This window comes from Trachypithecus francoisi, unplaced genomic scaffold (assembly GCF_009764315.1).
Source record: "Trachypithecus francoisi isolate TF-2019V2 unplaced genomic scaffold, Tfra_2.0 Lachesis_group9, whole genome shotgun sequence".
NCBI lineage: Eukaryota > Metazoa > Chordata > Mammalia > Primates > Cercopithecidae > Trachypithecus > Trachypithecus francoisi.
This window is the reverse complement of record NW_022681474.1, coordinates 61,354,900-61,378,415: the sequence shown is the minus strand read 5'-3', so window position 1 is coordinate 61,378,415 and position 23,516 is coordinate 61,354,900. Positions and strand designations below refer to the sequence as shown.

At 37.8% G+C, this 23,516-nt stretch overlaps 1 protein-coding gene across 26 annotated transcripts in view; it reads right to left on the bottom strand.

The window, feature by feature from the left end:
• Nucleotides 1-23,516, bottom strand: part of PARD3 (par-3 family cell polarity regulator) — a 725,699-nt gene that overhangs the window by 148,801 nt on the left and 553,382 nt on the right. For all 26 annotated transcript variants that reach the window (XM_033209510.1, XM_033209519.1, XM_033209522.1 and 23 more), the window contains one exon: nucleotides 11,891-12,133. In XM_033209510.1, coding sequence (XP_033065401.1) covers nucleotides 11,891-12,133 — 243 coding nt within the window. The remainder of the gene's footprint in view (nucleotides 1-11,890; nucleotides 12,134-23,516) is intronic.

The window sequence follows — 23,516 nt, the reverse complement described above, 5'->3', positions numbered from 1 at the left end:
TATACACTAATCTATATTAATTCACTCTAATATTGGAGTCCATTTTACGCAATGTCAAATGCATATTCAAATAGTTATTACAAAGCCATAGAACAAATGAATTATCTAGTTACTTTCTGTTCTGTAACAATACAGAAAGTTTGTAATTTTCACATTTCTATGTACAAAACTGTTTTAATGAAAAATGCTAAGGATATCTCAACTTCCTTGATTGGAAAAGAAAACAGGTATCTTCTAAAATCAACTACTGCATCTTCTTTAGTTACACAAAATCAACCAATGGGGAAAAAAATGGAAGAAGAAATGAAACAACAAGAGAAAGAAAGTAATCAAATAGTTATTTACACCAAGGACTTAGGGTACCCAAGGAAAAGCTCTAGAACATCTGGGAAGTTAATTTAAAACTGGATTGTGGATTTAGGGCTCGATAAAGTCTCCTAAGAAGTTGAAAATGCATCTCACAATGGGACTCTACATAAATCCTCATGAATTTTTATTAATAGTTGATTGATATTCCATCCTTATGCGGGAGCAAGGAAGAAAATAACACGAGCTTAAGATCACAAAATACCAACAAGATTGGTACTTGAAGCCATGGGTTTGGACTATCTAAAGGACAGGAGAACCAAGCGATTAGGTCGAAATAGAAAGATGAGCTATCGTGCCAAACTGCACACGAAGCAGAATCTTGGAGCTTTTGTTAGAAGGCTACAATCAAAAGAAATTCCAGGCAGCTCAAGGAGATTTTGATCACGGAATGGCCTAAAATATCTTTAAAGACCTAAAAGTTCAGTGGCCTACGAAGGGAAAGACATTAAAACAAAAATGCAGATACTCTGCTGGAGGATTATTTGCCTGCTAACGACCAAAGTCTAAAACAGTTTTCACTTATCCCCGTATTTCTGCAGAATATTTACACTTCCTCTAAGGCTAAAAGAAATATATAAATAACCCCCATTACACATTATTTCTACAAACAAATTGTGGTTTCGGGCAATGTTAATCAACAAAAAGAATTAAACAAGAAGTCTTTAAAATTAGCCATGACCTTATTTATGGCTTCATTACTTTCAAGATTTCATTTGTTGGGTGGTTTATGTCACCTCAGCCTTTAATTTCATTGCTGCATCTCTAACTATATTAGAATAGCTTAATGGATGGTGATTGCTTGTTTTTAACTCACCAAAATTTAACATTTGCAAAATGTATAACACCAAGGAGCCACGTAATTCACCCATGTATTAGATGCAATTGGATTTATCCTTTTAAACTGATCCTCTAGTATGATGTGAACCAATATGACACAGTCTGATATAATTAGCCCGAGACTGGACGTCTTACAGCCCATAAACACCATACTGAGGGCTTAGACTGCATCTTGGAGACAATAAGCCACAAAATTATTTTAAGCAAGGGAATGACATGGTCATATTTTGTTGCAGGTACAAAACTCCAGGTACTAGGTGAAATATGGACTTGTGGAGAACAAGACTGGAGATGGGAGAGGGGTCAGGAGACGACCATCAGTGTCTATGGGCTGCATGACAGAAGGAGAGAAGGATGTAGAATTACTTATAATGGCAAATTGGTAGGGCTTTGTCTCTGACTGTCATGGGGGGAGCAGGCCATAAAAGAAAGGCTCTGGCTTGAGATGTGTGGGTTATGATTGCATTTGCTGAGATTAGGCTGATGAAACTAGAGGAGGATTAGAATGAAGAATGATGAATTCTGTTTTAGATCTGTTGGGATCAGGTGACTGATAGGCACAGGAAATGTGCATTCCCAGTTGGTGGTGCTGGAGAAATCTGGGGCTTGTAAAGAGAAAACTGGGCTAGTGAGATCAGGCATCATCATGCCTAATGGTAGTTAAAACACTAACCAAGAAAAACATACAGGAAATAGCAGAGGTCCAGAGCTATTTCCCTAGGGAATCCAAAATCTAAGAGGAAAATGTAGAATAGAACCTCTGAAGAGACAACTAAAGAATAGTTCAAAAGGGCACAGTGGCTCACACCTATAATCTCAGTGCTTTAGGAGGCCAAGGTGGGAGGATCACTTAACTCAGGAGTGCAAGGCAGTATAGCAAGACCCTATGTCCACAAAAAATTTTAAAAATTAGCTGTGCATGGTGGCATATGCCTATAGTCCCAGCTACTCAAGAGGCTGAGGTGGGAGAAGTGCTTGGGCCCAGGAATTTGAGGTTGCAGTGAGCTATGATTGCACCACTGACTCCAGCTTGGGTGACAGAGCAAGACACTGTCTCTAAAAAAAAAAAAAAAAGGATAGTTTCAAAGGAAGGAGAAAGCAGTGTCACAAAAACAAAGAGAACAGAGTTTCAGGAGTGCCACTGAGTAATCTAGAATGCAAAGGACCCAAGTTTCATTGAATCAGGCTTCTAGGAAGCCATTAGGAAACAAATACACGATGGATACTGCAACAAATCACCACAAGTGTATTGCCTTGAGACAACACACATTTATTATATTATAGTTCTGGTGGTCAGAAGTCTGAAATGGGTTTCACTGGGTGAAAATCAGGGCCAAGTTCCTTCTGGAGGCTTGAGGGAAGAATCTGCTTCCTTGCTTTTTTCCAGCTCCTGGAAGCCATCTGCATCCCTTGGCTCGTGGTCCTTTCCTCTGACTTCAAAGCCAATAGGGCAGCATCTTGAGTTCCTTCTTGACTCTGCCCCTTCTGACTCCCTTTTTCACTGATAAAGCCTTGTGATTACACTGGGCCCAAAAGGATAATCCAGGGAAACCTCCCCATTTGAAGGTCCTTTTCGCCTTTTAACATTCACAAGTTCCAGAAATTAGGGCGTGGGCATCTTTGGGGAAGCATTATCATGCCCATCATACAATGAGAGGAATGAACCAGAGATGTGGGAAAGAAGATCCGGCAGTCGACGTCAAATGTACTAATAATCTTTCAAGAAGTTTGAATTAGAAGTGAAGGAGAAAAACAGGGAAGCAAATAGCTAGATGGTAAAAAGGGAATTTTTCTTTTTATCTTTTTGAGAGACAGAATCTCATTTATCGCCCTGGTTGCAGTGCAGGGTCTCATTCTGTTGCCTAGGCTGGAGTACGTTGGTACGACAATCATAGCTCACTGAAGCTTCGAACTCCTGGACTCAAGTGATCCTCCTGCCTCAGCCTCCCAAGTAGCTGAGACTACAGGTAGGTGCCACCATGCCCAAGTAATTTTATTTTTTGTAGAGACGGGGTCTCACTGTGTTGCCCAGGCTGATTTCGAACTCCTGGGCTCAAGCGATCCTCCCATGTCAGCCTTCCAAGTAGCTGAGACTACAGGTGGGTACCACCATGCCCAGCTAATTGTTAACTTTTTTGTAAAAATGGGTTTTCGTCATGTTGCCCAAAGTGGTCTCAAACTCCTGGGCTCCAGCAATCCTCCAGACTCACCCTCCCAAAGTGTTGGGATTACAGGCGTGAGCTGCCACACCTGGCCAACTTTTTTCTTTTTAAACAGTATGGTAGACATTAACATGTTTACATGGAAGTTCTAGTAGAGAGGCAGAGGCTGAAAACAGGGACTCAGAGGGAGACACTAACAGAGCAGGTGCCTTGAAGGGATGGGGCTGGGATCTAGAAGACTGTTTAGAGAGCTGGCCTGGAAGAAGGAAAGGTGATCTTCAGCTATTAAGGAGAGGCAAGTGGCCCAGGTACACATGTGGATGGGCTAGAGGTCTGGAGCTGAGTTGTGTTGAAGGGAGCAACAAAGTTTGGAAGAGCTGTTAGCACGAATGGAGAAGGAGCTACCCAAGGCCAGAGATATTAGTAGACAGTCAAAGACACTGAGATCAGGTCCAGGTTGGATGGAGCACATTAATTAGCAAAGGCACCAACTTACAGAACTCACATTACAATGAGATTGACTACCTTCGAGAATTACTTTCTCACATTTCAAGAAAAGCAGAGGTAAGTAATACTAAACAAACATAAGTAGTATTTGACTTTTTGAGTAGCAAATGCAACTTTGTTATATGACCCAACACTTCTAAAAGAGCACATGCTTAATAAGTGCCTATATCTAAGAAAATTAGTTTTGTTCTGTGTTTGCCAGGCTTCCTTTTGACACAATCAGATTCTGATTTTAACAGGAGGGGAAAACAAGTTCACAAAGGTCTTTTCTTTTAAAATCGACATTTTTCTCTTTAGTTGTAAAATGCATGCAAAAAGCATGTGATTATGGTATTTATGTTTCCATTAAGGTGTCCTCAGCAAACAGGGGGAGTCTAGCCTACTATTTTCTTGCTATTTAGATTTATAGTGACACAGTTCCTATTTTATTCCCATTATATTTGAGGACAATGCACTCCTGGTGACAAATGATTGCATAGTGACAGTCAGCAAATGTCCATTAAAGCTGTCTTTCTGTAGAATATTTAACTACAGATTCTGATCTCTGGATATAAAATCACAAATTGTATGGTGTCCTCAAGCAAATAAAAAAACATTATTGACCAGGATTTTATCATTTCTTTGTTAAGAATTTAAAGTGTACTAAACTTTCCAAATTAGAATTGTGTAACCTATAGGAAAAGAAACTTTCTGGTGTCAAGAAACACTGAACAGGGACCGGGCATGGTGGCTCATGCCTGTAATCCCAGCACTTTGGGAGGTCAAGGTGGGTGGATCACTTGAGGTCAGGAGTTCGAGACCAGCCTGGCCAACATGGTGAAACCCTGTCTCTACTAAAAATACAAAAATTAGCCAAGCATGATGGCACGTGCCTGTAATCCCAGCTACTCAAGAGGCTGAAGCAGGAGAATTGCTTGAACCCAGGAGGCGGAGGCTGCAATGAGCCAAGATCACACCACTGCACTCCAGCCTGGGCAACAGAGTGAGACTGTCTCAAAGAAAAAAACAAAACAAAACAAAAACACTAGACAGAATGAAGTTTAGGAATATGATACCTGCAAGATGACCTTTTAAACAAAATGATTATTTGATCATAGATGAACAATGGTCATTATAAATGCCAGTATAAAGCTGTGTCTAACAGAAATGATAAATTATTTCACAGCTCCACTGCTAATAGTAACAAACTAACTCATACTGGAGTTCCAAATTGTTTTTTTGTTAGCCCAAGAGTAATATTTTCCAAAGAATGGCTGCATCAGAGTCACCTGGGGTACTTGTTTAAAATGTGGGTTTGTAGTCAACTATATCTACTGAATCAAAATATCTATGAGGGGAGGTCAAGATCTGTGAGAAGTGCTCCAGGGCCTTTCTACATATGCTAAAATTAGAAAAACCACTGTTTTAGAACACAGCCTATTACAAGTTTTTTTGTTTGTTTGTTTGTTTTTATGTTTTTACTTTTTAGAGATGACGTCTCACTCTGCCACTGATTCTGGAGTACGGTGCCCTATGATCATGGCCCACTGCAGCCTCCAACTCCTGGGCTCAAGCAACCCTTCCACCTCAGCCTCCTGAGTAGCTGGGACTGCAGGTGTGTGACCACCGTGCTCGGATAATTTTAGTGTTTTTTTAGAGACAGCATCTCACTGTGTTGTCTAGGATGGTCTTGAACTCCTGGCCTCAAGTGATCCTCCCACCTCTGCTTCCCAAAATGCTGGGATTATAGATGTGAGCCACTGTGCCTAGCCTTTATAGTTCTTAAAATCATGATTCAGGCTTGCCTGTCCCTCTAAGAGAAAACTTGATATAAACAGAAATGCCAACACTTTAGACAAGGTTTGAGATATTCAAGCCTCCCTATTTCCATGGAGTATTGCAAACTCAGACTCAGTATGAATTTCATGAAAGCAAAACATGAGGAACTTCAAAGAATTTCATGCAAGTACAAAATGAAAACCTTCAAATTACCAAACGAAAGGCTGAAATTGATCAAGACTTGGTCAGGTCCTTATACCATGACCTGTCTGTCACTCTCAAATAAGACATTTCATGCTACCCAACATTTACTTTTAATCTAAATATTTATATTATAGAAGCCATCTAGAGTGCTTTATCCTGAATTCAGTAACTCCTAATTTAAAGAGAAACAGCTCATGACGTGATGTAATTTATGGAGAATACTTAGGAGACCAAGCTATTTAATGAAGGAAGTGGCATCAGCAGAATTGCATTCCCACACTCCTATATCTATGTTAAGTATAAAGAATCAAACCTGTCTTTATTGATTTCAGTTTCATTCCTTGCTTGTTTCTGCATCTATGTGGCGATGCTGAAAGCATATGTGCTTTCCTGAGAGTAAAACCCCATTTCCTAAGTAACAGTTGCAACAGCACACAAATAGTGCTGATTACAGACCATGCTCAGTGTGAAGTGCTTTATATGTCATTGACACAGTTAATCCTGGGAAAATCTAATGAGTTAAGTACCATTATTATCCCCATTTTATAGATGAGGAAAGTGAAGCAGAGACTTTACACAGCTGATGGCAGAAGAGCTCAGAAGGAAGAGCACAGTGTGGCTCACGCCTGTAATCCCAGCACTATGGGAGGCTGAGACAGGTGCATCACTTGAGCCCAGGAGTTTGAGACCAGCCTGGGTAACACAGTGAGACCCCATCTCTACAAAAAATAAATAAAAATAGTTGGGCGTCATGTCATATGCCTGTAGTCCCAGCTACTCAGGAAGCTGAGGTGGGAGGACTGCTTAAGCCCAGGAGGTTGAGGCTGTAGTGAGTCCAAATCATACTCCAGCCAGCCTAGGTGACAGAGTGAGATCCTGTCTCAAAAAAAGAAGAAGAGCCCAGGATCAAACTCAAGCATTCTGGCTCCATAGTTCATTCTCTTGTACGTTACACTCAACTGCTTCTTACTGTATAGCAGAATTGTTGGTGGAAGTAGGAGTTATCAGAGGATAGCAGTGTCTTAAAGAATTAAGAATAGCTGCTGGTGGATATTTGATTGGTAACATTTCTTTAATTAGATGTAAAACAAAATGAAAGGCAGAGGAGCTAATTGAGCAACACTGGAGAATACTGCTCATTACTTAATTTCACAAAATATTGTGGAAATTATTTGACCAGGGGATAGTACTCCAAAATGTACACAATCTTGATCAAAAGACAATGATTCCCTTTGGGCTCTTCTGTGCACAATTCATTATACAGATGGTCCTGGACTTGCTATGATTCAACTTAAGATTTTTCAACTTTAGATAGTGCAAAAGTGCTAACTATTCAGTAGAAACCATACTTTAAGTACTCACACAACCAATCTGTTTTTCACTTTTAGTACAGTACTCTATAAATTGTACAAGATATCCAACACTTTGTTATAAAATAGGTTTTGTGTTAGAATAGATGATTTTGTCCAACTGCAGGCTAATGTAAGTGTTCTGAGCATGTTTAAGATAGGCTAGGCTAACCCATGATGTTTGGTAGGTGAGGTGTATTCAATGCATTTCCAACATGTTGTTTTCAACTTATAATGAGTTTATCAGAACAGAACACCATTGAAAGTTGAGGAGCACCTGTATTCAGAATGGTTTTTGGCTTCATGAAACAGAAACCTGATTGCAGGTAACTTAAACAAGTAACAAATTCACTTTTCACAGGTGACAAGAACTAGAAGAGCTGTTCACAGGACCAGACTGCTACCCTCTTCCTTCATGTAGCCTATACCTTTAGAATCAGGGAAAATGGCAAAGAACAAAAGGAGTCAGTCCCATTGCACTCAGGAAAAGACTAGCTTTATAGAAAGTCCCCACTGTAGGTCTGTTCCTCACTTAAGGAGTCAGAACTATGTCACATTGTCACCTCTTAATGCAAGGGAGCCTGGGAAACTTTTAGCTAGGCACTCTGCTAGCCAAAAAAAAAAACAGGATTTTTTTTTTTTTTTTTCTCAAATTCCTAGGTTCAAGTGATCCTCCTGCCCTGGCCTCCTGAGTAGCTGGGACTGTAGATGTATGCCACCACACCTGGCTAATTTATTTTTATTTTTGTAGAGACGGGGTCTCACTTTGTTGCCTAGGCTGGTCTCAGATGTTGGGCTTCAAGCAATCCTCTTGCCTTCGCTTCCCAAAGTGCTGGGATTACAGGTGTGAGTCACTGTGCCCGGCCTACGCCAACATTTTTGTGAGTTTTAAGCCTGGTTATTCGTATCAAACACAAGGATAGGATCTGCTTCTCTTTAGCATCAATCCAACGTGAAAAATCAAAATGTTACCCATGACACTAATAAATAGTAGTAACAATGACACTGTGACTACACCCTACAGTTCATGTGCTAATACAATTAAACAGACATGGGACTATTTCTAGACATAGCATGATGCTATCTTATAAGAAACATTTTATAAGTAATACGTGGAAATTGAGAAAATGTCCCACTTTGACAGCAAATTCACTGCATTTAATAAATCATTCCTGGCTGTTTCTATGTGGGGCAACCAGATCCATATTTCTGACTATAAGATCAATTAAAATGACTAAGCAGTGAAATGTAGAACACTGCTTCCTCACCGAACAATGAAAATCCCAGAACAGATGCAGGCTACGCATCAGACTGTCAACTGCCTGCATTCCCATGAAATCCAAAAATCTGAATAGTAAAGGTCATTGGACGTCAATTGCAAACTTTGGTGGAATTTAGTCAGTTGACAGGAGTTTCTCTATTGTGTATATTCTTCATTCAGGAAATAATATCTGAGGAGTTTCAAGTTGCATGTTTCCACTTGAATAACTACTCTTCAAAAACGTTAGTATAAGCATATTCCAGATCTTTTTACAGGCGTCTTATTTCACTGTCTGAATTTGGGGTTACACACATGAAGGCACCATGGAATGCTATTTTCACTGTCTCCGGTTAATGACAACAGAAGCGGGCTGAACTTCACGCACACATGATGTCCCTGTGGGAGGTGCAAGCCAAAGGCTGCTGAACAGGAACATACAAGAGAACTGCAGAAATTTAACAGAGAAAAGGGATGGGCAAGACTGTGGGGGTCGGCAAACAAACCCAAATAAACCTGCCATGGAGCAGCCACCACCATATTCATGATTTGTGCAAGAGTTTAGATTTAAGAAACATTACTGGCCACATTAAGTTAATGTTGTTCATTTGAATGTAATGGCTTTGCCATTTCATTTGTATTTAATTTGTAAAGATGTTTGGCTTTATGGTTGTATAATGGTTGTCAACAGAAGGAGTTTAGTCCTATTTTATTTTTATACATATTTAAGTAACATTATAATCAAAACAATTTAGTTCAATACTGCAGTAGCAAGAGATTGTCTTTCCTTAAAAAAAAAAAAAAAGAATTCCTACACTCCTCAAGTCTGAGAAGCACTTTTCTATAGCTTTCTCTGTGACAGGAACAGGCAATGGAGGTGACACCATGACATCGAAGCCAAATTCACATTCTGTTAAAGGTAGGTGAAGAAGTGCTTTACAGGTACGATCATTCCCAGCTTTCTGGATTAGTAACATCAATCATTGTTTAATGGACATCTTATTCTCTGCAAAAATAATAATTACAAAAAACTAAAGTTTCCACAGTCCTTTTTCTTAAAAGTATAAATTATGTCTCTCCTGAGTTGGAAGCATCTTACAAATTATCTAGTCTAATCACCCTTCTGGGGCACAGATGCGTAAAAGTATAAGAGGTCTGACAGCTGCTGAGGCTGTGCTTGAGTTAGGCTGAGAGGTGCTTTTGAATACAGCAATGTCTAAGATGTGATTCTGAGTTACTTACTGTTTGGTGTAACTCGTCCTCATGACTAAAGTCTCCTTCAGAATGTTTGGCAGAAATTAGGAGGCTGAGTTTCAGTTTGGGGTTAGCACAGTGCAGGGTAGAGACTCCAGGTAGGGATGTTGGAGTCCAGACACAGAGGCTATTCTGAGCATGTAAGTGCGACTGAAAATTTGCAGACATTTACATGCAAGATTTAGACTCTTGTAGGGCACTATGATTTAAACTAGGGTTTAAAGCCAACACTTCTGGGCCCCAGGAGCCGGGAAGACAGAAGCCATCTGACTCCTGCCTCTGATGTCATGTGGGACTTCTGAGCTGTGTAAAAAACTGCTACGAGGAAGTCTACTATTTTTCAGGTTTTCAAAGTGGATGTGGAAGGTGCTGAAAATGATAAATGCTTTTATCAATGATCAATAATATGTCAACTAATTTTTTTTTTACTTCCTCCAAAAGTTACTAACTGACAACACCAGTGTTCTGGTGTCCTTTCTCCCAAGAAAAAAATTCCAATGGGACATTCATGACCTTCAAATGCTTCTATAAGCAGCATTCACAAGCATGGCAGAAACCAAGTAAAAGCTTTTAAAGAAAATGTCACTGTCACTGATAATAATTTTATTCTTTGGATCCTGACATATCTGTGGTTAGATAATAAGTGAACCTTCTAGGTGATCACACCAAAGGGGTCTAAATAAACCATATACCTCCTATGTTAACTTAACGTTATTCAGTCATTATAGTCAGTATCAAACAGATTTACAGATTTTCATAAGATCATAAGGAAAACCTAAAACTCAACAAAAGCAAAACAAAACAAAAAAACAAACAAAATACTCTGGCTATAGCATTTTACTTTAAGATCTGGCTTCACATTTGCTATTTTAAAAAATACTTCCTCATGGGTTTGCCTGAGAGTTACCTGTTGCATCTGCAAACCTCTATTAAAAACAGCTGGAAGTAGCTAAAATACAAACTGGGTGCAAAATATAGCAACCAATAACACATGGATACTATGGATGAAGTAATTCCAGTACATCTCTAGCCTTGCGAGGGTTCTTACAGTGCCATCCCCAGGACCAATGGTACCAGCATCAAACCTGGACTTGTGTAAGAAATGAAAATTCTTGGGCTCAACCTCAGACCTACTGAATCAAAATTTGGGGAGAGTCCATCAATGTGCGTTTTAAGAAGCCCTCCAGGAGATTCTGACACACACTAAAGCTAAAGCACTAAAGCTTGAGAGCCCCTGGTTTTAATGAAACCTGATATTCATAATGTTCAAAGCCCAGTTCCTAAATAGAGCAACACTTATTAGAAATCATTATAAGAGATGATGGGCTGAGTGTATCATTTATGACAACAACATGCATATATATGTCTGATATAAAAAGAAATGATTATTTGTGAACTAAACTCCTCATAGTGCTTGAACATACAAACAAAAGAGTGAGAAAAGATCTATTTAAAATTGCTTCAGTTAAAATTTCAAATAAATATATAGCCATTAAAACACAATTAACAGATAAATAAATACTCAAGCTGAGGGATACCCCAAATGCCCTGACATGATCGTTACGCATTCTATGCATGTAAATACTACATGTATCCCATCAACATGCAAAATACTATGTGTCAATTAAAAAATACAGTTAACATTGCACTCCTATGTGCTACACTGTTATACTAATTCAGACCTGTGGTCTGTGGCTGTTAATAAGTAATCTGCTATACTACACTATTCTTCTCATTTACCAATTCTTTCATAATATAAAGTTATGCCGCCTAAAAAAAAGTGATCCATCTAAATCATAATTGGAACAAATCATGTCATTCCTCATCTACTTAACTGCCACACCTAGAGGCTCTCCTAGCAATAAAAGGATGTATCACTTAAGTAGAAGAGTCATAATTTTAAGTTGGCTCTTTATTTGAGTTGTAAACTAGAGGTTGGTTCTCAGGTATAAAACCATCTTAGGAACAAAATGAAATATGTTCGAATCATTAGAAAAGCCATCAAAACCTCTGCTGATCCTTCCATTAGGTTTCGATTTGTGTAAACTCAATACTTTTAGACACAACAGCTTTTTAAAGGCCATTAATAAAAGGCAATTCTGGTTTGAGGATTGATGAACGGTCTACTCCCTTGTCAGAAGCTATATAAAAGTTGATTTGGAAGCAATACCATGATTGCCCCTGGCGCCTACCTGTCTACAGGTGAGGGTTTGGAATTCCGTGGCTTCTTGACTTGGGCATACAAAGCATCCATCATATGCCCTTCTCGTGGGCTCTGAGGTCTAGCGTTGAGAGCCATGGAACCTTCATAAGAAGAAACTCCCCCATACATCAACTCATCATCACAGCCAAACGTCCGATGAAAATCTTGGATTTCAGCATAGTCACGCTCTCGAGCTTGTCGTTCCCTAAATTCTCGAGTTTTGGCTTGAATCCTATGAAATCAGAACAAAGCTGAAATAAGAGAAACCTTTCCTTTTTGAGGAATTGCATATAGAAACATTCATTAAAATATGTTGTAAAATGTATCTTATTTCATGCAGCTACAGAAGATGAGTGGTGTAAATGATAGGTCATACACATTGTAGACTGTTAAGTAATGCTATGGATGCTCAAAAAGAATAATTTTAGATACCCTTTGTTCATGTCAACAAGATTGCAGTCATAATTTAAATCTTCTTTTTTTTTTTGAGACAGAGTCTCACTCTGTTCCCCAGGCTGGAGTGCCGTGGCATGAGATCTTGGCTCACTGCAACCTCCGCCTCCCAGGTTCAAGCGATTCTTGTGCCCTAGCCTGCCAAGTAGCAGGGATTACAGGTGTGCACCACCATGCCTGGCTAATTTTTGTATTTTCAATAGAGATGGGGTTTCACCGTGTTGGCCAGGCTGGTCTCAAACTCCTGACCTCAAGTGATCCTCCCGCCTCAGCCTCCCAAAGTGCTGGGATTACAAGTGTGAGCCACCATGCCTGGCCATAATTTAAATCTTAAGTTTTAAATTTTCACTTATTAACTAGCTTTAAAAACTCACAAGGGGCCAGGCGCGGTGGCTCACGCCTGTAATCCCAGCACTTTGGGAGGCCGAGACGGGCAGATCACAAGAGGTGAGGAGATCGAGACCATCCTGGCTAACACGGTGAAACCCTGTCTCTACTAAAAATACAGAACATTAGCCGGGTGTGGTGGCGGGCGCTTGTAGTCCCAGCTACTCGGGAGGCTGAGGCAGGAGAATGGCGTGAATCCGGGAGGCGGAGCTTGCAGTGAGCCAAGATCGCGTCACTGCACTCCAGCCTGGGAGACAGAGTGAGACTCCGTCTCAAAAAAAAAAAAAAAAAAAAAAAAAACTCACAAGGAACAGATCATTTCTGGCATCTACTTGGATATTACTCATGAATTTGTTTAAGGCAAGAAATAATTTTTTAAAAGTTACATACACTTTGTATATGAAAATGTTTATATGTAATATATATATATCTTACTCATTATTAATACACCATAAACATTCAACATACTACGAAGCTTAAACATGAATCTACACTATAACTCTTCATTACTGGCAAAAGAGGATCTCAGCTTAATGACATCGACTCTCATTTTATGGGATGCATATAGAAATGGGGAATCCTTAAATTAAGGAGTAGAAGGCATGTATCCAATCGAATTCTGAAGTAAAACTTGCCTACATTACAACTAAGAAACAAACCTAAATGTTCACCTTTACTGAAGCTACATTTAGTTTACTATGATTTTACTAAACTATTTGGTGTAACGTCCTTTTCAACTTATAATATATTGACATAATTTACACCCTAAGTCAATCTTAGTTACCTGGAAATAATTTTTATCCCTCAATAGAATTTTAATGGAAAAAAATCTCCTTTATATACTTACAAATTTAAATATACACTTAAATGCAGTAAAATCTTACTTCTACAAAGCAATACTTTAGACTGAGTTTAATCTTTTATTGCAGTTATTTCTTTTCATGTTTGAAGTAGACCTCTGCTAGCATAAACAATACATAAATACCTATTCAAAGAAAATCCAGAAAAGATACCAAAATCAGATAAAGAGAGCAGCAAAAAAAAAAAAAAAAAAGAAAGAAAAGAAAGCTATAGGCCAATATTCCTCATGAATATGAAAGCGAAAACCCTTAATGAAATACTAGTAAACGAAATTCAGCAATATACAAAAGAAAATATACACCATGACCAAATGGTGTTTACTGCAGAAATTCAAGCCTGGTTCAATATTCAAAAATCAGTTACTACAATCTATCATATTAACAGATCAAAGAAGAAAAGTTACATGATTATATCAATTGATGCAGAAGAAGCATTTGACAAAATTCAACACCCATCATGTCAGAAAACCTTCAGAAAACTAGAAATAAAGTGAAACTTCCTAAACTGAAGAGCATCTCCCAAAAGCTGACAGGTTCCATCGTGCATAATGGGGAAGACTGAATGCTTTCCCTATGATAAACTAAGGATGTGTGCTCCTACCACTGTAATTCCACATAGTGTTGCAAGTTCTAGGCAATGCAATAACCCTAGAAAAGGAAATAAAAGTACACAGATCGAAAAGAAAGAAATAAAATGCTTCTTACTGGCAAATGACACGATGATCTACATAGAAAATTCCAAAGAATCTACAAAAATCTCCCAGAACTAAAAAGCAAGTTCAACAAAGTCAGAGGATACAAGATTAACATATAAAAATCCATTGTATTTTCCATATGCTGGCAATGAACACATAGTCACTGAAATTAAAAATGCAATGCTATTTATAAACCCTAACAAAACACAACACATAGATACACATCTATAAGCCAAACTTTAGTTTATGTAGATCTGTGTAAGATATATATGTTGAAAACTACACAATGCTGCATCAAAAACAATTCAATGTAATAAAATAGTTTTTTCAACCAATGGTGCAGGAGCCATGAGATAGCCATAGGCAAAAAGAAAAGGAAAAATAAATGTCATACCTTACTAAAAATTAACTCAAAATGGATCACAGGTTTAAATGTATATGTAAAAGTATAAAATTTAAGAAAAAATGTAAGGAATTCTTTAGGAACTAGCACGTGGTGAAGGGTTTTTAGGACTAATACCAAAATCATTATCCATAAAATTTTAAAAGTATATAAATTGGACATCACCGACATAAAAAAAACTTTTCCTCTATGAAAAGCTCTAATTAGAAGATGAACAAATAAGTACAGTCTTGAAAAAAATATTTGCGAGGCACGTATCTGACAAAGGACTCATATCCAGGAAATATTTTTTTAAATACTCAGTCCCTTTCACTTGGCTCATACCTGTAATCCCAGCACTTTAGGATGCTGACGGGGGCGTGTTGCTTGAGCCCAGGAGTTCGGGACCAGCCTAGGCAACAGAGTAAAACCCTGTCTCTACAAAAAATGCAAAAATTAGCTGGGCATGGTGGTGCATGCCTGTAATCCCAGCTACTCAGCTGAGGTGAGAGGATTGCCTGGGCCCTGGAGGCCGAGACTGCAGTGAACCATGATTGTGCCACTGCACTCCAGCCCGTGTGACACAGCAAGATCCTGACTCAAAAAAACAAACAAAAAACAAACAAGCAAACAAACAAAAACCTTGAAACCTCAACAGTGAGAAAACAATCCAATTAGAAAATGGCAGAAGACACAAAGAGATGTTTCACTGAAGAGGAAATATGGATGACAAGCATGTGAAAAGATGTTCAACACCACCAGTTATTAGGGAAATGCAAGTAAGACCATGATGAGCTATTACTACACACCTGATTGGTTAAAATAAAAATCAGTGACAATACCAAATGCAGCCATGGATGTAGGGAAACTGGGCTTCTCATACATTGCAGTTGGAAATTTAAAATGATACTGTCACCCTGGAAAACAGCCTGGTAGTATGTTTAAAAATTAAACATATACTTATCATACTGTCCAGCAATTGTGCCTCCAGGTACTTATCCCAAAGGTGTGAAAACTTATGTCAAAGTAAAAATCTGTATGCAATTGTTCATTGACAAATATTACCTTATTTGTAATATTTAAATACTGGAAACACCCAAAATAGCCCACAATAGGGGAATAGTTAAAAAAAACAAACAAACAAAAAATCTGGGGTATGTCCATATCACAGAATATTACTCAGCTGTATGAATAAATAGACTAGTGATACATATAGCAACTTGAATCTGTCTCAAGGGCATTATGTGACATGAAAAGAAGTCCAGCCAATCTCACAGGTCGTATATGATTTCACTTATATAACATTCTCAAAATGACAAAAGTATGGAGTTGGTGAACAGGTTAGGGATGGCTAGGGGTTAGCTACAGAGGAAGGCCTCTGTGATGAAATAGTTCTGTTTCTTCACTATAGGAGTGGATACACTAATGTGCATAGGTGATGACAGAACTACACACACCCTATACCAATGCGAATTTCCTGGTTTTGATGCTGTACTACAGTTATCTAACTTAACCATTGGGGAAACTGGACGAAGGGTACATAGGACCTCTCTGTACTATATTCATAACCTCATATGAATCTAAAATTATTACAAACTTGAAAGTTTTTTAAAGACAGAAAATTGTCACATACCATTATAAGCAAACTTTGCATTTTCCTTGTTTCTTTCTTGTATCTAGTGTATCACCATCACCCCACTCTTGTTTTCCAATTTTGAATACAGGAAATCAAATTTGTCTGACTTTTCTTCTCTCCCAGCTATAAAAAGTACATACATTCACCTAGTTCAGTGTTTCTCAACAGGACCCAATGACTTTTGAGAAGGGGCTATTTGTCACCATGCAGGACTTTCACCAGAACTGGTCACAGCCACATGTAATCCAGTAGTGTCCCCCAGCCACTGGGGCAACCAAAACTGCTTCTCATGTTCCCCAAAACACCCTAGGAGAACCTTATTTCCTGAGGTGACAATCAATGACTTTCTTACCTCATAAGCGAATATTAGAAAGTTAGAAACTTTTATCAGGACTGTTCTAGATTCTAACAACTCTGAGACTGTAAGTTCTACAGACAGAACACCAACAGGAGAAATGGCAACTCAAATTCTAATGTCAAATTTAGCTAAAATTCTACTAGACATTTTTTAAAGTTTTACTCCATTTATCCATTTAAGAGCAATTAAAGATGCTACTTAATTATGCTATTTAACAATGACAGTTAAGGATGCTATTATAAAAGCTGGTTACCACTAAATACTAGCTACCCATAATGGAAAGCTGATAGGAGTTAGGAGATAATTTTATTATTTGCACCCTAATATCTTTTTGACTCTGGATTTGGCCAGAAATCACTAGCAGAAAGAAGAAAATGAGTTCTTTCTTACATTCAATGGGATATTAGTTTTAAACTCAATTATGATCGCTTATCTGACAACCCACTATACTATGATATTTGGTCACCATTCGTCAATCACTTAATCTTAGGTAATATCCAGGGTGACTAGGCATTCACTTAAGTCTTGAAGTTTGGCAAACTGAAGAAATTTGAAGGAACACAACAGACCTAAGTATAATTATATAAATATAAAGCTGAAATTTCTGAATTTGGAGAACCCTCAAAAATCAAAGAGAATGACTCAGACTGATTTATTAATGACTAAACTCTATGATACATGAAGCTCAATTCATTAAAAGTGAAAAATCCAGCTTACCTATGTCAGAAAATGCATCCCTCTTAAGAAAGCAAGCTATCAGAAAGAGAATAGGAACACACTCTTTTCAAGGGAGGCACAAACCTAAATAATCTCCCCAAACTTCTTGTACATCAGTTTCATTATATTACTGATGGGTCCTGGATTTGAGTGTTGTTTTGTTCCAAAAGACACAAAATAATATTAATTAGTGGTCAATTTCTAACAAGTCAGTCTCTCAAAAGAAGTGCCCAGCATAAAGTACTATTTATAAAGCCCAGATCTCAACTGCCTTCTTTTACCCAAATTTGTACATTATGACTAATCACCACCAGTCATCAAGTCTAATAAACATTAAAGCCCTATCTGTAATACCTTCCAGAAGCACTGATTTTTTTCCTCAAGGCTCCAATAATGAAGGAATTGTATTTGTACTGCTTATCTTGTCATTACCAATAATGTCATCCCCAAAGTTCTAAAACCTGCATCACTGCTTTCCAATGTGGCAGCTTACACTGGTGACGAAAACCTTAGAATAAAAGTATAGCATACGTGTGGTCCACCGGGTAGAACTACTGCCACAAAAGGCTAACAGATCTGGTCAGTAGCCTGAACTAATGTGCATTCTCAAGTTCATTCTAGAAATTAATGCTAATAAGGCTTGCTGTACAAATAGCACTTTAGAGTAGACTTTTGAAACTAGGCATGCACTGTGATTTTCATAAATTTTAGTGGCGATTCACAAGCAAAATTAACAAAAGACACAACTGAATTTATTATATTCTTTGATATTTGAATGTCTTGTTACAAAGTGAGAAAATGAACTTTCTAACACAACCAAAAGGTTATATTTGCATGTTATGTATTTCCACTCTGTGGAGAAATGTATTCCAGTAAGAAAATATTTGGCTCAGGAAAAAAAACATGTTTGGTGTCCTCATAAAAATAACATGACTTCTTAAGGAAACTTTGAAAAGACAGTGAGTATCTTGCAGTTGAGCCCTTAATGGATCCAGATGGCCAGGGCTATAAAAGCATACCCCATTTACTCTTTTATTGTAACCCTGAGGTCACAAATTATCTCCAAGATGTAAGAGTCACTCATTTTTCTGAACAGTCAGATTGTTGTTCAGCATTCTCTATCCCATTTATCTCAGGCCAAACCTCAACAATGACAGAAGCAACTGATTAGTCCAAAACCCAGCAAAAGACATAAATGTCTTCTGCTTTAAACATTTCAGTAAGTCCTTCTTAGTTCTAAAAAGAACTATTCTGAGGTTCAGATTATCACAGGCAGTTGTACCACCTGACATTGATGGACAACATTTATACTGTTTCCTATCCTTGAAAATTGAAAAAAAAAAAAAAATCAAACAATTAAAATCTTTTATCAAGACATTTTTAACTTAATAAAGAACTTATCATTTCCACTTATTATGTTCAAGCATAAATACATCTTTCCTTTTTGTAAAACAAAAAAAAAACAAAAAAAAAACAGTCTTCCATTATGATAATGAAATTGCCTTGAACCTGCATAGAGAATAATACACAAAATAATGTAATATACTAAATAAAGTAATAAGGTTAATTTCTTTCCTGCTGTCACTAATATTCATGCTAACAGTCTCTCTTCAGCTTGACATCAATTAATGATTTTAATTCCAGGCTCTTGTCACAGTGTTCACTCCCCTTTTCTCTAATTAAAATGGATGACGCTCGATGAAGATAAAACACACAAGGCTTCTGTTTTTGTAACATTTCTATTCATTAGTATTTTTGCTTTTACAATAAATGGCTTTTAGCACTAATTGCAGTAGAATAAGATGAAAGAACTTTTTATGAACATAAAGTATAGTCTTTATATATTCAGAAAAGGTACCAGGTATGGGAAACACCACCGAAGTGACCAAACTCCTTAGGATGGAAAACCACTGGTGTCCTTAAACCTGCCAGTTACATACCAAATACCTCTATTTCCAAAGCTATGATGCTTCAAGACAACTCTTTTTTCATGGCGTATTTTTTTTTTAAAGATTACAAGAAATAGAAACTTTTAATGATTTTTAATAAAAAAAGTTGTTAATGTCTACAGAAGATAGAATATACTAATATTAGTTTAACAGAAAAAATGTTTTTAATAAATTTCAGATTGCTACATATCAGATAGTTGTTGACTATCTTCAAAACAATGTTCAGGATCTTGCAATCAACTCTTTTGGGAAACATTTTACCCCCAACTTACTGCACTGCCATCCAGAAGCCTCATTCTGGGAACAACAGTTCATGGATCTTTTCCCAACAGTATTTCTTCTCTCAAAAAGTCATTATTATAGAAATTGATCAAATAAAGAAAACCCAAATTCATGGCAAAAGGAAATTTATGCTACAAAACAACTGGAAGGAACAGTTTGTTGCTAAAGCAGTTATAGTCCACTGATGGAAGGCTTTATTTGGCCCTCAGAGTACTTAGCAGATGGCAGACTTCAAAAATACTGCAGCTCAACTCATGCATCCTTTGGGTGGTCCTCCCCCTGCCAGGTGAATCTAACCACTGCCCCCTAACAGTAGGTAAGCTGCCAGTTTGGTGCCAATGCCGAATTCCCAAAAAAGAGAAACTAATCCACTAAATTTCTTACTCTGATAACAGTTCCAATTTTAAGTGGGATTTTAATATCTTTGTCATATTTGGGTAAAAGCTGCTTGAGAAGAAAGGACTTCCATATGCCAAATGGGTCCCAAAAAAACTTTTCTTGAGTGAAAACAACTGTTTTAAAGGTACACTTCCAATTCCAGGGGAGAACTGGAATTCCAGGAAGAATTCAGCAAGTTGCTGAAATACACAGTGGTTCCCTAGAACAGGTGGGAGGGAAAATTAACTTGCATCCCTCAATGCTAAAATGAGATGAAACTGGTTTTAAAATACAAAATGGTTAGAAGTTGAAAAAGAGATAAAAGAAAGCATTAACAGGGAGACTCCTAACCATTAACACAATCACAACTTGTGAAGAATCCAGGCAGTTAAAAGACTACCCACCTTCCATAAGCTTTGTGCTTAGGGGGAGGGAGACTGAACCTGAGGGTAGAATTTTTCTAGTTTGCTAAATTATACACATTCTTGGGAACAAGACCTAGCTCCCAAACTGCCATCTCTATGAAGCAGTCACTACTAACTCCAGCCCCACTGATTGTTCCCCTTCCCAAAGCTCTGTAATCATCTATTTTAACAATTGATTATATTATCTTTTCCCCCCTGCCCAGAGACAGGGGTCTGACTCTGTTGCCCAGGCTGGAGTGTAGTAGTATAATCATAGCTCACTTCACCATTGAATTCCTGGGCTCAAGCCATCCTCCCACATGAGCCTCCTGAGTATCTGGAACTACAGGTGCACACCACCATGCCCCACTAATTAAAAAAAATTTTTTTAGAGACAGAGTCTTGCTATGTTGCCCAGGCTGATCTCGAACTCCTGACCTCAAGTGATCCTCCCACCTCAGCCTTCTGAGCAGCTTTACATCAATTTTTTAATGTTAACGCGTTTAAATCTTTTTCTCTTAACAAAGGTAAGGGATCCCTGAGACAGAAAACAACATTATTAAAATAATAATTTTAAAAAGACTTATACTATCTGATATGGGCTGGCTGTGTCCCCACCCAAATCTCATCGTGAATTGTAGTTCCCATAATCCCCACGTGTCATGGGAGGGACTAGGTGGAGATAATTGAATCATGGCAGTTTCCCCTCCTGTTTCCTTGTTATAGTGAGTTAGTTCTCACAAAATCTAATGGTTTTATAAGGGGCTTCCCCCTTTGCTGGGCTCTCATTCTTCTCTTTCCTGCCACCATGTGAAGAAGGACGTGTTTGCTTCCTCTTCTGACATGCTTTTAAGTTTCCTGAGACCTCCCTAGCCCTGTGGAACTGTGAGTCAATTAGACCTCTTTCCTTTATAAATTACCCAGTCTCAAGTCTCGAGTATGTCCTTATAGCAGCATGAGAATAGACTAATATACTGTCTGATACACTTAATATATTGTGAAACAACAAGAACCGTTGTCTTATACTGACTAATAAAACATTAGAATAGTATTTCCCTAACCAACAGACACAAAGACATCTCAACAGATACTCACTCAAGTCATGTTCAGGCTTTTATGGGTATTAAAGCACCTACAATTATTGCCAATGCAGAGAGATGCTCTTAAGCCAAATACATCTAGGACAGCTCTCGTCAGAAATCAAACTGCATTTTCCTACTTCATTTGCAGTATCTGTCAATAAAATCAGTTTCAAATATATAGTATGCCTAAGGCTTAATTTTCCTCAAATATTCATCTATATTTTTTCCTTATTTATTTATTTACTTTTTTTTAGAGACAGGCTCTCACTCTGTTGCACAAGCTGGAGTGCAGTGGCACAACCACAGCAGCTCACTGCAGCCTCGAACTCCCGGGCTGAGGTGATGCTCTTGCCAAAGTGTTAGGATTACAGGTGTGAGCCAACACACCCAGTCAAGTATTTATCTAAGTAGTTACATCCTACAAAGCAGGTTAACAGAGTCTTAAAAAAATCTTATTTACCTGTGCAATAAAAATTACAAAAAAAAAACCTTGAAACTATTGATTAGAATTGACTTTTCTAAAGGATTCACGAGGTCAAAGAAACATGAAAAATGATGCTACAGGATAGAAAAAATGTTTCCCATAAAAGGTTAATTTTTAAAAGGCAATCTTTGCATGACAATAAGTGATTTAAATGCAAAGATTATTGTTAGGAAAACAAACATGTATCATCTGCTGAAAAGGATCCTACCAACTGAGATGACAAAAAACGTCTGTCAAAAGTTCAAGTAATTATTTGAAGCAGGTATTACTGAAAGCAGTTGGTAAAATTAAAAAGAGAGGAATTGGCATGCAGAAAATCCACATAAACTCGCAAAATGACACACCAAGATGGGGAGTATCCCACTGAAGGACACAGAGAGTTCAATGGTCTAGTACTGAAAACACAAGGCTTGGAAAGATGATTAGAACACTGAATAATGGAAAGTTTCAGATCATCTATTTCCTAAGGAGATTTATAAATATTCCTTCTATACTAGGAGGATTTCATAAGAAAGTAATTAACTTTTACATATTTCCACTAGAAGCATTCAGTATCCCTGGAAATGTTCCCAAGCACAACTTACTATGTAGATATAGATAATAATATTGTAATAGCTTTCAATGGCTGAATAACTACAAAATACAAGCCAGCTAACATTATAAACCTCATTTAATAGAATGAATCACATGAGGAGAATATGATTTGAGAGTTGGGAAATTTGGCCAGATATCACAACTAATATTTTGGTTCAGAACATCTTTCCTTCTTTCTGTCCCTCTTTCCCATTTGCCTGTTCACACAGGCCTGACCGTGATCCAGAAAACATTTAACATGATTTTCTAAGAATGCCTAAAAATGCAAAATAAAAATGAAAATAGATGTCAACTTCTTAAAAGTACATAGGTGTGGAAAATGTGTACTTTATAGGAAAAAAAAGAATAGAATGGCACAGACCAGTAGGTTAACAGTGTGTTAATTCAGATAAATTTTTTTTGTTGTTGATTGTAATTTTATGGGTTTCTCCCAAATTTTTCTGTAGTTTTCAGTGTTAGAATAAACTTAGAACTACAGCTTAAAAAGGTAAATGTTTTAAACAAGTGAGAAAGGTGGGAAAGAGAAAACTGAAAAAGAAGGAGCAGTGGTAAGCACATACTTTCGTTCAGTCCACAAAACAGAAGCCAGAAAGTAGAGACAGGTTACAACACTGCTTTAAACTTGCTCGCAGGTCTATGAAACAATCAACTCTGGTTTCTACAGCCAGTTAGAGGAGTAAGCTGGATATGGCTGAGCCAGGAGTCAACGGTCTTTACTTGCCCTCGGTATTTCCCCAGTGACTCAGAATGTTGTGGGATGTCAGTATTCCAGGAAAAGCAAAAAGTGAGGGGTTGAGAGGATGTTTTGAGAAGAAATAAGTTTGGAGAATGGTGACTCTCTGTTCCTATCTTGGTGACTCATAATGTACATGAACTTGGTAGAATTTTGAGAGATAACAGAGTAGAAAAATATGCATACACTGGTTTAAACAAGTGTTTCTCAAACATACTTGT